At 39.9% G+C, this 18,426-nt stretch overlaps 1 protein-coding gene across 3 annotated transcripts in view; it reads left to right on the top strand.

The window, feature by feature from the left end:
* Positions 1 to 16,164, top strand: part of LOC121947826 (transcription factor COE3) — a 184,264-nt gene extending 168,100 nt beyond the window's left edge. For 2 of the 3 annotated variants that reach the window (XM_088080763.1, XM_088080762.1), the window contains exons 14-16: positions 4,563 to 4,742; positions 8,574 to 8,663; positions 10,490 to 16,164. In XM_088080763.1, the coding sequence (XP_087936889.1) occupies positions 4,563 to 4,742; positions 8,574 to 8,663; positions 10,490 to 10,521 (302 nt within the window). In that variant the 3' untranslated portion in view covers positions 10,522 to 16,164. The remainder of the gene's footprint in view (positions 1 to 4,562; positions 4,743 to 8,573; positions 8,664 to 10,489) is intronic. The other variant, XM_042492963.2, reaches the window with a different exon arrangement.
* Positions 16,165 to 18,426: the final 2,262 nt, after the last annotated feature.

Raw genomic sequence — 18,426 nt, 5'->3', positions numbered from 1 at the left:
CCGCTAAAACCATCGTCTGCTTTTCACATCGGCCCGGCAGCGAACACCTTACAGGAATCTATGAGGTCATGGGAAACGAGGCCGCTGAAAATTCATAACTCGGTAGTTTATGTGCATCGAGCTCTCCGGTCGGAAACATTACACCAAGGATCTGACCGCCCTCCGTTCTCCCCGCTGGTATGAAGTATGAAACTGCTCTTTGTGCCCCTCGCAATTATCCGCTGTGATTAAAACATTAATAAAAACAGCGGCTCCCGAGCCCAGGCCTTATCAGACGGACGAGAAGAGTAATTTACGGCGCTAATTCAGAGCAGCTCGGCCTGCTCAGCATCATGTCATCCTCCAGATTCAGTTTCTTCCTCTGGAGTTTGTCTTCATTCTGCTGCTTGACTCTGACAGCTGACGGGTGGAGGTGCTGGAGAAAAGAGTCTGACGCCACAAACCAGTTATTGTTGTATCGGATTGTAAAGCACAAAGAACTGGACGCTGCTGTCACTCCTCTGACAGTTGAGTTGTGAATCTGTGGTAAAATATTCTGAACTCAAGGTTCATTTACTGGCTTTTTCTAGAGCATGACTCTATTTTACAGCCTTCTTCATAGTGAATGGAACTTGCTCAGGTGAAATTAGGCAAGTTTCCATTAACCCTCAAATTGCACAACTTGGAAATAAGTCAATTTCAAAAAACCTCCCATTTATTGCAAAAAAAGTTGTTACGCTCACATGAGGTGGTAATTCAGGTATTTGAAAAAGCCGTAAACTGCAATAGAAACTGCACTTGTGTGCTTGTCAGTAGGAACTGGCTCCCTCGTGATGCAGCAGGAACTACAAGAGCTGTTATTGCATCACATAACTCTTCAAAAAGTTGAATAGATCATCCAGAAGTTTTGAATCCACAATTCCTGTGAAACTGTGGACTTTCAGCTCCCAGAAATCCCTCATACGTGGCTGCTCCTACGTATAAGGGGCTTGCCTTTACATTATCGCTCCATAACACGCCTACGTGGCCTTGGATTGGAAATAATGACAGCTAGTATGCAGGCTGCAATAGAAATAAACCTGCTGATGCTTTGAACATCCATCGCCATGCTTCTTGAAATGTTATCACCAGAGGAGAAGTCACATAACATCACTCAATGGAAACGCATTCATCTCGCAATTTGTGCAGTTTTGCACAAATCTGTAATGGAAAACCACTTATATGAGTAAGGGAAATACAAAGTCGGTAAAACACCTCGTATATACATTTATTTCCTTGTGAAACACAAGCACTTGGTGAGGGTGAGTAAACCCCATCATGGTTTGGTTCAGCATCCGTTATGGAAGCGAACATCAGGTTCCCAGGTTAAAGTCTGGGGTTTGTTGGACCCAGCAAAAAGGTGAATTTTCGGTGTCTGACACCAAAATCACTGACCAAGTTGTGCTAATTGACGAGTTTGGAATGAAAACAGGTTCGTCTCAAAGGTCAAGAATTAACCTCCAGATTTCAGTTATTATTATTGTCTGTAAAAGAGGAAAACAGACTAATGTTTGATTTAACACAAACTGTCACATGCTTACATTTTTGCTACAAACTGCTGCTGCTGCCGAATTTAACTCTAAACGGAAAATAAACACACACATAAAGAAGCTTTTTGACAGAAACATCAGAGGAACAAATGCACTGACGTCATGTGACATGTGGGCAGATTTTCTGCTAACAAACATCAATTATATTTTATGAGAACTCCTACAACTGTTTTACCACAAAAGAAAAACATCTTTAAATGATGGAGCAACTGTTTCATAGAGAAGTGCACGGACCTCACCAAAGAAAAAGTAATTGGGTATGTTCTCTCTGAAGTACGACTTTTGTATCTTGTAATTACGACTTAGTACGTCAGAGTTTTGACATCTGTGTCTCATAATTAGGATTTCCGCATCTCGTAATTCAAGTTGAGCCCATTTTACATTTGTACAACCTAAAATCATGTTGGTCTAAAAATCAAGAACGCAACATCCTTAACCCTCACAACCATAAATACACCTTAAAAACATGTTGTAAATTCATATTACAGATGTCATCTCTGTATATCTTGTATGTAAAATATAAATAATAATGCAGAAAAACAGAAAGACAAATAAGGTAAATTAGAGTTTGCATGCAGCCTGTTGCAGTCACTTCTGCTTGTTTTCTTATTTTTTCCAACTTTCTTCTTTATCGTACTTTATTCAACTAGCAACTTATTAATCTATGTCCACTTTAAACGTGCTACTAGAAGCTCTTACACAAAGATCTCGCTACAGAGCTGCTACAAAGTCCCTTCTTTATACCTCCTTTGCATTTTTACGCAGAACCAAATAACAACGGCATCATGCCGCAATCAAAACAGGCATGACGAGCGTGAACACAACGGCGTCGGCCTCTCGTGTGTTAAGTAACATATACATCGGCAGTGCTTTCCAAACAATAACAAGGAATAACATGGCGATCAAAATCGTTCACCGTCTCAGTGTAAGTTGTTCCCGAATCTCTTTGTTTTGCCAGTTTGCACAATTTACGACCTCTGTTCTTCTACTTTGAAAAAGCTGCTATGTTAAATACTTTGTTTTTAATTCTCCCACAGAGTCGCCAACATAATGTGTAATCAAAACGTCACACTTGCCCCACCTATGGTCACACACAGATCTTGTTTCTGCGGTTACCACCGCCGTTCCCGGCTCAGAGGTGCGATAACTGTCCCCCCCGGTATGGCGGCATAACGGCATGATATTCGTGCCTTGAACAGGCAGCGTAAAAGTGTCAAGAGCGAGTTCGGATTTGGTTTTTTCACTGAGGGATTTTTCAAGTTCAAAAAAATATTATTGATTCTAATCATAAAGAAAAAATACAAGAAACATTCTTGATTTTAGAAGATCTTAATTCCCACAGAGAAGATGATAATCATGAAATACATGCAATGATAATAATAATGATAATAATAATGATAATATAGTGCAAATCATATTTACAAGATGATGCCTCCAAAATGTCATAGTTGCCCTGCAGAGTTTCACAGCTTCAGTCTGCATGTTTTCAGCGCCGAGCGTCATCTGTGGTGTTTGTTTGGGACTCGATGACATCGCACTTAAAACTCATCGCTGAAACTTATAAATGATTTGATTTGTTTCGGGAAGTTTTAGTTCTCGCAGCTGTTAAAGTCCGTTTCTAATTAAAAGCTGTTGAACAAACTGTCCACCTGCAAGCAGTTCCTCCGTGTTTGACGGTTTACTCAGTGAAAGCAAACTGTCAGTCAACCAGTTAATCAGCCACAAACCCCAACTGCTCCTAAAACGAGCAGCCGACACATGTTTCCATTTGTTAGTGTGAGGTCGAAGGATGTGATCTGCTTCCCACGCTGCTGCTGACGAGGCCGGGCCGAGAGCAGAACGCACCAGAACAAACAGCGTACACTGAGTCCGTTTGTTACATGTGTTTTTTTACATTATTAAAGAACAATCCTGTCATTTAGCGCTGAACTGCGACGCAGCTCTCGGCCGCTCCCTGCACTGTTTCCTTCGACATGTGTTTCCCATCGCCGGCTCTCCTCGCCCTCCTCGTCCCCGGGCAGCGCTCCATCAGCAGCTCCTGCTGGGAATTGCGTTGGCCCGAACCAGGAAGTGGGGGAAAGTGGACGAGGGTGGAGGATGGAGTGGAGTGGGGGAGGGGGGGCTGTAATGTGCTACTTGGCACACTGTTGGCTCTGCTCGCTGAGCGCGGCCCGAGGTCGGTGGGAACTCGGGAGCCTCTTGAGGGGGTTAAAGGTCAGGCTGAGTGCTGCAGGGAACATTGGTATTCAATGCATCTTGGATGAGGGTCAATCAGCAGGAGCGCAGGGGGGGAGCAGAGGGGGGAGGCGTTAAGGTAACTACAGCGCAGCAGCGAGGTGAGAGATGAAGGGCAGACTTCACCCGCGGGGAGGAGAGCTGTTGGATAACAGGAGAGCAGCAGCGACAGGCGTGATGATGTCATTGCTGAGGTCACAGCGAGGAGGTCAATGAGATTTAGAGGAGACACTTCTGTAGTGTTACAACACCTCACTCATTTCTGAGCGAATGCTCAGGAGTTCATCACGAGTCCACGGGGTTCCCTGAAAGCAAGAGCGACCCGGTACCCGAGTTTAGCTCTGATCACACGGCGCATCTTACATGTGCTGTATAATGAATTTGACTTTACTTATGTGTGAATGTTTTTATGTGGGTGTATGTATACGTACGTATGGGAGTTTATATGAGTGTATATACATGTATTTGATACATTGTTGAGAACAAATCTCACGTCAATGGATCATAATTGTTGGAGAAGGTTTTGCGGATGATGAGGTGAATCACCATCACATTTTCTGGATCTGCTCAAAGATAAAATTGTTTTAGGGAAATCATGCAGCAGATTAATGGTTTGCAGATCCCAGTGACGTGCGTGACACTTTATTTGGGCGACCTTCCAGAAGCAATCATGGGGAAAGTATAGATACCTATTAAAATATTTAGACAGTCAATAACTGGCTTGTAATAATTAAACAGTGAAATGTTTCCTCCTTGCAGGTTATTCCCGTAACTCGAACAGCGTGTCTCCTCGCGGCTACGTGCCGAGCTCCACGCCTCAGCAGTCCAACTACAACACCATCACGTCCACCATGAACGGATACGGAGCGGGGATGACCAACCTGGGCGTACCTGGATCCCCCAGCTTCCTCAACGGCTCCACCAACTCTGCTTACGCAAGTAAGTCCGTGAAATCACCATATTTATGAAAAAACACCAAACCTCATCCATCTGAGAGGCAGGACGGATCCTTTCTGATTGTCTGAGAGCGGCTGAAATTACAATCCAAAACACACTTTGCTGTTTATCACTATGGGGAACAACTCGGTGCTCTGAATTAGCTAAAGGCTAAATTCTATGAAGATTAATCTTTACTCACAACCGAAACATTTGAAACGCTTTTAATGTTTCAAAATGCAATTTTTACAAAGTTACAGCTGAAAACACTGAAAGTACTGAAGTGTCAAGTTTTTTAAATATTTGTGCATCAAAAGGAGTTAAGGTATTATTTAAAGTGTGAGCTTTGAGGTGTCTGTCAAAGTGAGCGTGACGAAAGCAGTCGATGTGTCACTTGAAGGTTTTATCGTCACATTGAGTTCAAGTTTTCAGGTCACGTGTAAGCACTGAAAAGAGTTGAAGTGTCAATTAAAGATTTTACACGTCAGTTACAAGATACCAGTCTTACCTGTAAAGACAGGAAAGGAGAATTTAAGGCAAATTAATCAGCCGATGTTAGCTGACTGCAGATCTTTTGTTAATATTATATATGTTGTTGACTATTCTATAGTTTGTGAGACTCGTGACAAGTTGTTTTTCAGCTGTAAATTGTTCTTTTCTGCACGTGTTGGTTGCAGTTTTTGAAAATTTAGGGTGATCTTAGCATAATGATTCATGTATGTTGTGTAAAGTTGTGTAAAGAAAATGAAAGGGTTAGTTCAGTATTTCTCAACCAAGACTTTCTTTTCCCATGTTTTTTGTGTTTAAGTGACTAACGGGAATATTTTTTAAATTGGTTCGGTGTTGAGAGGGAGCGCATCGGCAGCAAAATCAGGCCATGATATAATCCTTTGGGGCAATTATCTACCGTCACTTTAGGTTACCTGAAGGTGTTTGTTCTCGTCACTGACAGGCTCAGACTGTTATTCTGCATTATGGAAAGGATCCCAACAGAGACAGACCTTTTCTAAAAGAATGAGATATTTTATTTTGAAACAGAAACGCCCTAAAATCACCATCGCCAAACCCACCAGACTCCATTTAAATAAGCAGTAGTTTAGCGTGCACAGAGCTAGCTTAATTTTACATCTAACTGTGTGAATTAATTTTTTTTTTTTTTCAACCAAACCAGAGCTGGTGATTGTTGTTACAGTGGAAAGATAAACCAAGACAACTTTTGTGAGTTTTACTTTGTTTTTGTCGACTTTGACTGAAATGTGTTTTGCAATTATAAAATTGCTGTGTATTTAAAAGGAGTCTGGTGGGTCTGGTGATACTGATTGCAGGCTGCTTCTGGTTAAACAGGATCTTACTCTTAACAAAAAGGCCCATCTCTTAAGAAATCCTCTCCATAATGTTGTCAACAAGCCCGAGCCCGTCAGTGACCAAACAAACACTTTTAGTGGACAGTTACTGATGGATCAAAAATGCCCTGAGTGGTTACAATGCAGCTTTTTTCAGTTTCAAAACTGCAGTCACTTCAACACAAAAACATGGGTCCATGATGAAAAATACTGAACTCACCTTTTATCAGATTCTTTAAAAGTCAAATATTAGTATCAGTATCGGCCACATCCTGTCCTGGTCCGACTGTAGTTTGAAATCATGAGATTTTGTGATATTCATACCTGGATTATATGATAATCTGAGACCGAAGCTCTTGGTACATATTTACTAGATGCAGAGTAGTTGTTGTTTGTTGCTGTTGAGGTTCACGGACCAATGCAGGTGATGAGCAGTCGCGGTTGTGGTGCACAGAATAATGAAAGTGAATAAAAGTGAAGCGTTTCCCGCTGCAGGAGACAAGTGGATGCTTCAGTAGTTTTCAGTCGGCCCTGTTGTTCCTCTGAAACTTTCCTCTGATTAACACGCCTGGAGTCGGAGCTGCTGCTTGGAAGGCGCAGGTGTGTTTTGGAGACCGGTAAAGTCTAAACTCGCCCGCGGGGAGCGCTCCATTGTTTTGGCTTCTGTATCAAAGAGCTCAGCGAGTCTCAGTGAGACTCGTTTAGAAGGTAGCGAGCTCAAACTCTGTGCCAGGTGATGTTGTCGTCCCTGGCGACCAAACAAAAGGTGGGCTCACATCTCGCCTGGCTGAGCTACAGTTCCCTCCGCCGAGGGTCTGAGTGTGTGTTTGTGTGTGTGTCGACCGAACACCGCCACGCATTGTTCACCTCCTCCTCCTCTGACTGTCCCCCTGTCCATCCTCACCCCCTCCTCCTCCCCCACTAACCCCACTAACATCCTCACCGCATCCTTCATGCATCCACGCTTTGGGCCGAATCCATTAATATCAGCTGGAGAAAGAACCAGAAAAACACCAAGAAGGAGCCAAGAAAAGAGAGGAAATGTGAGGAGGAAGAAGCAGCGATCCAGGACACACTGATAGTTGTTGGCATGAAGCGATAAATCACATTTACATTCCCCCGTTTCATTTTACAGTTCCATTTTCAAATGCTGTCCTTGAATCATTTACAGACTCACTGTGGTCCATAAACTCTGTGGAAGCTCTTAAAGGGACAGTCCGGCATTTTCTGTAATCCTCCTCTTCTCTGTCTCTCAGAGTGAGACGTTCAGACATCAGTCTCATGTCTGTGTGTCCAACGCAGAGCTGGAGTCAGGATGGGGTTAGCTTAGCTTAGCATGAAGGCTGGAGGAGGGGGGACGCATTAGCCAAATTTAAAACTAACACACCGACAAGCACTTTTTCTGAAAATATCGTCATTTTTAGTTTCAGAACAAATTTGAAAATCTCTCTCTGTGTCTCTTTTTTTCACACACAAACAACATATTCGCCAACCAATCCACAATATTCTTTCTACTTTTTTTGTCAAGAAATATAATATATTTATTTCTTAAACTACATTCTGGTCTCGTCTTTGTTTTTTTACAGTACTGCATGTTGATATGGTCACCGTTAGTGTTTCATTACGTTAACACCACTAGTTATGCTCACATTTAAAAAAACTGAAAAGACATGAACCTGGTGTCTTTAAGTTTATCATGTAAAATTACAAACAAAATCTTTTTTTGGAGGATAGATTTTAATCAGAAAGATTTAGAGGTGTTTGTTCTAAATTCTGGACAGAACCGGGCGAGCTGTTTCTCCCTGCTTCTGTTCTTCATACCAAGCTAAGCTAACCCTGTCCTGACTCCACACTGAACACACACACACACACACACACACACACACACACACACACACACACACACACACACACGACTGAAATCTGAATGTCTCGCTGTCTGGGAGAAAGAGAAGAGGATTACTGAAAATGTGGGACTGTTCTTTTAATCAGAATCAGGAATCAGTAAAAGAACAAAACAAACAGCCACAAAAGAAACAAATGTTGGGTTTATTAGAAAACTAATGATGTCATGAGACACACACACACACACACGTGCACACACACACACACACACACGTCTGTACAGTTGGTGTGGATGAAGCTGCTGCTGCTCTCAGGTTGGATCACGTTGGGTTTTTACTTTTTACAAAATGAAAGTCCTTCAAGTTATGGATCAACTTTGCCAGATGTGCAGCTGTTTGTGTTCGGAGCATGTTTGTTCCTCCAGACCTGTCGGCCCGATCTGAGGCAGGGACCCATCCCCCCCTCCTTCCTCCTCATCCTCCTCCTCCTGCATGACCCACCTCCATCCGACCACTCACCTCCTCTGTCCGTCTGCCTGCTCGTGACCGTGGACTCCCCCCTCCTCCTTCCTCACCTCCTCCTCCTCTCTCTTCCTCTGCTCCCATAGGCCCTTATTCATTCTCTCCTGTCCATATGGTTTCTGCAGTCAAACAGAAGAGCGCCTTCGCCCCTGTCGTGCGGCCACAGACCTCCCCGCCCCCCACCTGCACCACCACCAATGGCAGCAACCTCCAGGGTGAGCATCCCACCCCCCCTCCCGCCTGTCAGCACCCTCCCCTGTCCTCGGCTGTCCACCTGTCCATGTCCCACCTGGACACACAGACAGACGTCTCTGTAATGATAATAACTCTCTGTTTGTTACACGTGAGGACCTGGTTTTCAACACGCAGAGGTCAAAGTTGATCCATAACTTCTGGCACAAAATATATCGACGTGTAAACTGCTTTTTATGCACCTGATCGACTAATGTTGTTCTATTATTGATGATGACAGACAGCTAATAATTCAACCTGTTACAATCAAAAATCAAAATGTTTCGGGAAATTGTTTTCGAATGATGAGGTGATTTTTCTTCATAAATGGGACAATTTGCTGAAAACAGGTAAAAAAAATGTCATTGCACTTTTAATAAATAAATAAATAATAATTTGGAAGGAAAAAAAAACACTAATGGAAAGTTGTAATTGGCCAAAAAAAACCAAAAATCCCTAAACCATACTTACATCAGCTACACCAGCCTGTCAGCCTGTTGGTGTGCATCGTTTTTAAATACAGGCATGACTTTAATTATACGTCATTTTGCCTAAATGTCCCGAGGCACTGAGTGAGTGTGCAAGTGTACACTATTTTGACACACTTGCTCTTAAGTGATGTACGTATAATTACTCTCCTTCAACTCATAATTGGCCAGTAAGCCTTCAAATTAAGCACAGTGACTCATTTATTATATTAACTGTGTCATTAATTCACAAAAAGCATTCCTTCTTTATAACTTGTGTATTTTTTGTGAGGTTTTAGAGCTTTTTTTCAATACTTAACAGACCTGAAATATTGATACTATCATGTCAGGTTAAAAAAAAATCCAAAATATTTTCCTAAAGTTGAACTTTTCATTATTGTTGAGCAGCAATCTCTCTAATTCCAGTTTCTTAAGGTGCTGCTTGCCGAGTTTCACCCAGGTCTGTGTCTCTGCCGTGTGTGCAGATTAATACTTTGTGGCTTCCACCCTGTGCCGTCCGCTCCAGGAGCTCCTCGCTCCTCGCAGCCGAAATCTTTTCTTCTTTTTGGTGGATTTTTTTTGTCTGAGCTCGGGTATGGAGTTCTCGACCTAGCAGCTTGGGGGGATGCAAAATATCTAATATCTGTGTATGAATTTTAGATGATAGGTAAGATTAAGTTGTTAATTGTTTTAGGTAGTTTTGAAAATGATTCAGTTTAAATTTTGAAATAAGACACTTACACATTCACATTTCTATTACGACCGTTGGGATGCTTTAAATGGGAGGATTTTAGGGACTGCACATACATGTAGACCTGAAAGAAATACTTTAGAGATGCTCATTTTGGTTTCAGAAAGTTCTTGAACAAACTTATTTACTGTTGGAAATTTGATTTGCTCATTTGAGGAAAATAAACCTTAATGACACTCAACAATTAGGTAACTTCACATGACAGAGTCTGTTAGCTGATGGAGTAAACCAATGAGGAAAGACTCTCACATGCAAAATGAAATATAAGTAATTTGCTTATTTAAATCAACCTAACTGTTAGTGACTTGTGCTCATTGACTTTTTACGTGTTTTAAGAAAAATAAAAACTTTTCGGGCTCAGTAATCAACAAAATCACATGATAAAATGAATGCAGTGAATTTCCCTCTTTGTTTAACTCTGGAAGGACAGATTATTCATTCGAATTTCTGTCATTCTGATGCAGAAAAGACCTGATTGGTTTTAAGGATAATTTTAAGAAAAAATGTTTAAAAAGTGCAGAAAAATCTTGTGTGATGCAAGTTTGTTTCTGTTGAGTCGATCTGAATGTGTTTGTTTCTGCTCGTCTCTCAGCCATGGCAGGTCTCATCGTCCCGCCCATGTGAGGAGGACTCTCACCCAGATACCGTCAGACCCCCCCGACCCCCCCTGAGCGCTGATGGCCCCGCCCACCTGAAACGCCACAACAACAGCAAAAAATCATCCCGCAGGCCCCCAAAAGCTGGGACTCTTTGTCGATTCATTCAACGCCATCGTGTTCGACGTGGAACTAAATCAACACACAGCCGCTCCCTCGGAGGAGTTCAAAGGTCAGAGAGGTGAACTGTGGGAGGGAGGGCGGGTGTCTGCAGTACTACGTGTTGTGTGAGTATTTGTTGTGCTGAGTAAGTTTGACTTGAGAAGTCTGCGGAGACCGAACAGGTCTCAGATCAGTTTGAACCACTGTGAGGCGGGAAAGAGGCGTGTCCACCGAGAGCTTCTGTCCACCGCAGTGACATCATCATGACAGGGTTAGATCTTATTGGACAATAAACCAATCAGGTTTGATTTAAAGGGCCAGTTGCATATTTTAGCCATTTAGTACAAATCACAGCTCGATATTTTGAAACCCTTACATTTTTTTTCATTCCACGTCTCCATTGACTTCCGTTTATTTCTATTAATCATTCAACTAATGAACATTGACATTTGAAACTTTGCTTGAATGTAGTTCAAAACAAATCTCTTCTCAAATAGAGAAATTTCTTTAAAAAAAACAACAAAAGTAAACTCCAAAGCACCGTTTTCAAGTCTCAGTGTATCTCCACCCAAAGAGCACGTCTGACTTTTCTTTCATTTTAGAGTAATTTCTTATTTAAAAATGATTTGAAAATAAGCATCCTGAAACTGCATACTTTTGTCTTTAAACTCAACTGCGAAATGACGAAATATTCATTTTCAGCTTCATTCATTTCGGTCCCTCCAGGATTTCACAGGCTGTTTTTGGGATTGCTGCCACCTGATATGCCTGATTTCAAGGCAGCTTTTCTAAAAAATGAAATGCTTCTAGGTGTTTTTGCAATGAGCCAAGAGAAAAATTGCCAAAATAGTTGTGATGCTGCCTCGGATTCAGAGTGAATTTTGGCCACGTTTAGACGAGAAAAACCCTATTTAAAAAAAAAGAAAGAAAAGTCTTCCCTTTGCATTTGCATTTTTAAAATGTTTATACGATAATATTGTGAAAATGATCCTTTTAGATCTGCAAAAACAACCAAAAACGCTGTAGTATGCATGCCAGGCCTGTAGCTGGCGTTGTATCTTTGAACACGTGTATGCGCGAAGTGCCGCCGTGATGTCACTGTTCTGACAGGATTCGCGAGCTTACAATGACAGGTTTAAAAAAATCTCTGGTATCCGGTTTGAAAAGTTTGCATTTTCAGGCCCCCAAAACACTGTTGTCGTGTCAACGAAAAGCAAAACCGCAACAAAAGTTTAACATTTTACAGAAGAACCGTTGCCGTGTAAACGGCCGCCGTTTTGAGCATTCGCCGGGGGGCGCAGAAACCGTCCTCGTAAGCTGTCTCTGCCTGGATAACACGAACAAACGCAGCACAGCGTGATCTCAGCACTGCCAGGCATATTTTGCCATGTTGTGTTTTCCCCACAGCAGCAGTTAACATCCCGCGACGAGCCGTTAATCTCACACCGACACCGAAATGACTCGACTCTTTTGGTAAACTTGTCGCTGGGTCACATTAGCCGTGTGGTGCTGACAGTTAGCCCTGTCGATGTGTGTGCGTGACTTTGTCCCGGGCACAGAGCTGTGGTCTCGCAGCTGCTGACTGACTGAGAGAGAGATTTGTAAAGCTGCCTGATTTGAGATTTCACCCGTTTTAAATAGTCAAATTTGCGGTAAAGTTGTGATGATTCTACAAAATTGCAAAGTTGTGCAGAATTTAGAGATTGGCTGCATTTAATTAATTTTTGCCATTGCAAATTCTTGTAGGGACTGTCATTTTAAAATTATTTTATTTTATTTTTGGTAACATGAACAATTTATTCAAACAACATTTAAACAAATGAAGATTATCATGATTGTTGGTCACCAGCGGTGTCAGTACGTGGTCGTGTAGTAAATGGGCTAAAATGTGCATTTTCTTTTGGTCACATCAAAGCAAATAAATTCTATCTGAAGATCTCTAAAACCTCTGATTGGTTCTCGCTGGATCAGAAGCTCTCGGTGGACTCTGAACCTGAGTCGGACTGAGTCCAGAAACCAGGAAAAATCAAACTCTTGAAACCTTTTTTTCAAATCTGGAAAAACCGTCAGACGGTTTCCGGATTTTCAATCAGAAACACTAAAACTCCCCGAAGGACCAGACTCCTTAGACGTCTGGTGAAGATCACGTCTTCAGGCGTTTTCCTTTCTGTACCATAGCTTTTAACAATATTTGTGTCTCATATTCTGAAAAAGAGGAAAATGCAGTAATTTTCTAAGCTAAAGAAAGAATTAACAAACGTCCTGCGGAGAAGAACAAATGTTACACTAACGTTTGACTGAACAAAGTCCAGGCAGCCCGACGTTTTGTTTTATTTTTTTATAATTTTCTGTCTTTGTTTTGGACGTCTCTCATTTTTAAAAACCCAATACAATAGTTCTGTTCCGCGGGTGTGTCGAGTGGTAGATTTTAACCAGAAAAAGCTTGCAGCAGTTTTAATCACATTTAGGTACCAGATTTTCTTGTTATTCTTCTGATTGTGCTTATTTTATATGTATTTATAAAAGTATGTTTTGGGGAGTTCCTTTTGTGATTTAGGCCTGAATGATAGTCTCAAATATATATGTAAACACATTTGATGTCTTAATACCTTTTAGATATTGTAAAAAGAGTGAACAAGTGAGAGGAATTACCCTTTTGTAAAAACAAAAAAAACGTCACGACATGGTCACCCTGTTTTTGAAAGCAGGACGTAAAAAAACGCTTTCATCACTTTTGTATAAAAATGCTTTTCCGATACGATATTTAACTTTTTGTAAACAGCATCATTTGTGTTTCCCCTGGTTCTTCTCGTCCTTTGTGTATTATTGTGAAATGTATAATCATGGTTATTTCTTAATGCACTATTTTTGTTGGGGCACTTAATAAGAGCAATGCATCTTAGCAAAAAAGAACAAAAAAAAAAGCTAAAAGTTACAAAAAAAAGATGAAAGCTAGAACGATATGCACCAATATGTTTTTTTCTGCCGTTCTGAAACGGCAAAAAATCCTTGTCATGTGAAATTTTTATATTTCAGAAGCTTATAACGTCATAATATTCCTCCACTCTTACTTTTGGACCGAGCGTATCTCTTGGTTTCGGTGTTTAGAAGACAATATTTTATCCATCTTAATATTAGACCCGATCCTCGTCTTTGTGTTTTTTGGTGAGAATGATTGTACGATTTAAAAACAGGCAGCAGATTTTAAAACCACTCCAAAAAATGAGTTTTTGGGTCACTGATCTCAAGGAAACTTCCATCGATGTTGGTGTTGTTGTTGATGGTGCTGTTCTCGTTGTCGCACTCAATCTGGATCATTTACTTATGCAACTGTGTTCCTGTTCTGTAATGCAAGCTCGTCTTCCACGCGGCCGTGGAAACGTTTTGGAAAATTACTAAAAAGTCATGTTTGATGCCTTACGATTGACACCACAAAGTCTTCTTTATGTTTGACAAAGTTTTAGTTCTGCAGCGATTATCGTAGATTGTTTTGTTGAGTTTTGATTCGTTTGACGAGTCTTCAGTCAAACTTCGAGAACGTTTTTTTAACGTTTTGCAACAAATGTTTGTCCCTCAGGTTCCCAAAAACACATAGCTTGCATCGTCAGCACTGACCTGAAATCGAAAAAGCTACGTTGAGCAGTTAGCCTTCCAAAAAGCCAAACATTTAAAGGTAAAACGTCTTGATTCGGTTGTGGTGTCAAACAGCAGCCCCAAATCACACAGGAAGGTTTTAAAACACAATCTGGGACGTTACTACAGAAGCTCACCGCGTTCATGAAAGACAGCACATCATTTTTAATTTAGCATCTCATAATCACAAGAAAATACGATAAAACCATTTTGGTATTACAAAATTTAATTGTATCATTAAATCTCATAATCACAATAAACTACAATAAAATCATTTTTGTATTACAAAATGCAATGAAAAATTAAATCTGGTAATCCCGAGACATTACAATACAACAATTTTCACATCACAAGATTTGAATGTAAAATTAAATCTCATAATCACAAGAAATTATATACAATATACAATTATATACAATTTATTTCAACATTTATTGTAAAATTACACAAAGTCTCATCGTGACAGACAAAAAACGATAAGCATTTCATATTTATGACAAAATTACCCTACAGTCATTTCGGTTACAAGAAAATTCTCACATTTCTGAGATTTGTGTTCAACCACTAAGAGGAAATTAACATACATATCTTACACAATTCTGACAAACAGTTTTTGTATTTTTAAAAAAAACCCTTACGTTAAAAATATCCTACCATTTGCATGTCTCAGGATTACAATCAGGAGGAGACATTTACAACTTCAGAATTTCACAATCATACATTTACAAGATCTGTTTCTCAGTTACAAGTAAACTATCTTACGATGATGTGATTTATATCTCATTTATATCACGTCTGAGAAGATTATCACACTTATCTCACACTTTTTGCAGTTCTGACAATTTCTTTTTTTTTGTACGACAAAATAACATGAAAACTGTCCTACGATAATCATATCTCAGATTCACAATCAGGAGGAGACTCACACTATTGCAAGATCAGAATATCACAATTACAAAATCACAAAAGGGAAATTATTTAACATATACAGAATCTATTCGAACAATAAGAAACAACCTCTTAAATCCCAAATTTATCTTTATTTCACAATCATAAGAAAACTGTCTCATAATTTTGAGATATGAATCTCAAAATCATCTTGATATTTACAGTTTTGTTTTTTTTTTTTAATTTACCTTCACGCACTGTCATAAAAACAGGTTTTCCAATCTTTGTAATGAGAGAAACAACATCCCTTTAACTCCTGAAAAATAAAATCATACGGATCTCTAAAAATGTATTGAAGTTGAGGGCAGGAGTCTGAAGTTTGGACGGATTTAACTTTTGACCTTATGCAAATACAGCAGGACTGACGGAAACCTTCAGTCACTGCACAACATCAGCCAGACGCCATCGCGTTGGCCTGTGGTTGAACATCTGTCCAGTGTCTTTAGGAAAAGCCATTTTTTCAATCACACTAATGAAACACCGCCGGTGAACAGTCACACCTTGCTCTGAACGTTTCAGTTCAACATTACCGTACGCCTCCACATTTCAAACAGCTTGCTAAAATACTTTTTTTTTTTTTTTTTGGTCACAGTTGTAGAAAGTTTGCTTCTCACCGTCCTGGTTTTCAGCCGAGGTTTTAAAAACTGCAAAGTATACTTTTTTCGATGTTTTACTTCAATGTGAAAGAGGGCAGAGGAACTGCATCTTTGTGAAATATGAAATATATCATCAAAGTATATCAAAGCACAATGTTTAATTAATGTCTTTAGAATACAAACGGGGGGGCGACATCCCCGGCTTTTTTCTTTTCCCGTCTCTGGCCATGCTGTAAATAGATGCATGTTTTATTTTTATTTTTTGTTTATTTTCCTGTGATCCAGTGCTTTTTGTACAGAAACAGTCTAATAAAGATTACATTTGGCTTGAACTGAGCTATCGACTGTCTCATGTTTATAAAGAAAATTCAGTGGTCAGCAAAGTTTAAAATGGTAATCGATTGTGGGTGTCAAATTGAACTGGAATTGAAGCACTGAAATGATGTTAAGTGTAAGTACCAAAATTGGTTGAAAGCAGTTGAAGTGTGACTCCTGTAAGCATTTTAAATTTTGAGTTTAACAAGTATTGCACGCAGCTATTTAAAGGCCAGAGATATACTCGCTGTTAACTACACATACAAACCCCTTGTGTTGGTTTGGCGTGTCGACTGTGCGCTTCTTCAAAAATATACGCAACGCAGACGCGAGATAAAGCATGTATATGAACAGCAGGGGCAATGTAGAGGCAGAGCAGAGGTGACTGTATGTGAAAAAACTGCTTTTTTTGCATTGGCAGCACGAGAGACACGTATTACCCATTGTCCCAACGGACTTGATTTAGGGGCCTTACATCCCTCCGACTTTGTTGCCACTGTCGCCTTTTCTGCCTTAATCTCAGCAGTTACAGTAATAACACCTCAACATCTGAAATTATGACTTTTTGACCGTTTTCTCGACATACTATACATGGCTTTTGAATATACTATACTATTGCCTTTTTAGTCATTTTTGTTGGACGTTGTATTCTATGACGCGTCTCTATAAGCTATTCAATGTCATTTTTAGCCATTGTTAGGAACGGTCAAATTTTGACTTTTTCCACATACTATACTATTGCTTTTTGGGCCATTGTATTGACATGCTAAATTTTTAGGTTTTAGGCCTTTTTGGCCGTTATTCCCACTTTGTATACTATGACGCATCGCGATAAGATATTCCATGTCGTTTTCAGCCATTTTTAGAACCGGTGACATTTTGACTTTTTTCAACATACTATACTATTGCCTTTTACTACTACTGCCTTTTTGGCCATTTTGAAGTTTTTGGCCTTTAATGCCACTTTGTATACTATGGCGCATCTCTATAGCCTATTATATGTTATTTTGAACCATTTGTGGGAGCCGTTGAAATGTGACTTTTTTCGATATACTATGCTAATGCCTTTTTTTTGACATGCGACATTATGAGGTTTTTTTTATGTTGGTATAGTATAGGATATTTATAGTATAAAAAATGTCCAAAAAAAGACAATAGTATAGTATGTCGAAAAAAGTCAAGTTTTGACCGCTCCTAAAAATGGCTGAAAACGACATAGAATAGTTCGTACAGACACGTCATAGCATAGAAAGTGGGAATAAAGGCCATAAAAAGGCAGAAAACTTCATAATTTAACATGGCCAAAACAGGCAATAGTATAGTATCTCGAAAAAAGTCAAGATTTGAAAAAGTCAAAAAGTCGAAAATGGCTGAAAACGATTTCCATTAGCTCATGAAGACGCGTCATAGCATGCAAAGTGGGAATAAAGTCAGAAAAAGGCCAAAAACCTCGTATTTTGGCATGTCCAAAAAATGGCCGAAGAAGGCAATAGTAAAGTATGTCGAAAAAAGTCAAATTTTGACCACTTCTAAAAACGGCTGAAAACGATTTAAATTAGCTCGTGAAGGTGCATCATAGCATGCAAAGTGGGAATAAAGTCTTAAAAATGCCAAAAACCTCATATTTTGGAATGGCCAAAAACTAGCCGAAGAAGGCAATAGTATAGTATGTCGAAAAAAGTCAAATTTTGACCGCTCCTAAAAACGGCTGAAAACGACAAAGAATAGTTCATAGACACGCGTCATAGCTTGCAAAGTGGGAATAAAGTCCGAAAAAGGCCAAAAACCTCATATTTTAGCATGTCCAAAAAATGGCCGAAGAAGGCAATAGTATAGTATGTTGAAAAAAGTCAAATTTTGACCGCTTCTAAAAATGGCTGAAAACGACATAGAATAGTTCGTACAGACGGGTCATAGCATGCAAAGTGGGAATAAAGTCTGAAAAAGGCCAAAAACCTCATATTTTGGAATGTCCAAAAACTGGGCAAAAAAGGCAATAGTATAGTATGTCGAAAAAAGTCAAATTTTGACCGCTTCTAAAAATGGCTGAAAACGATTTAAATTAGCTCGTGAGGGCGCGTCATAGCATGCAAAGTGGGAATAAAGTCTTAAAAAAGCCAAAAACCTTTTATTTTGGAATGGCCAAAAAATGTCAAAGAAGACAATAGTATAGTATGTTGAAAAAGTCAAATTTTGACCGCTTCTAAAAATGGCTGAAAACGACATAGAATAGTTCGTACAGACGCGTCATAGCATGCAAAGTGGGAATAACGTCCGAA

This window comes from Plectropomus leopardus, chromosome 8 (genome assembly GCF_026936395.1).
Source record: "Plectropomus leopardus strain MGB_pleo_1.0 chromosome 8, ASM2693639v1, whole genome shotgun sequence".
Taxonomy (NCBI): domain Eukaryota; kingdom Metazoa; phylum Chordata; class Actinopteri; order Perciformes; family Serranidae; genus Plectropomus; species Plectropomus leopardus.
Note: the sequence above shows the minus strand (reverse complement) of the source record. Positions and strands in the feature narration are given on the sequence as shown.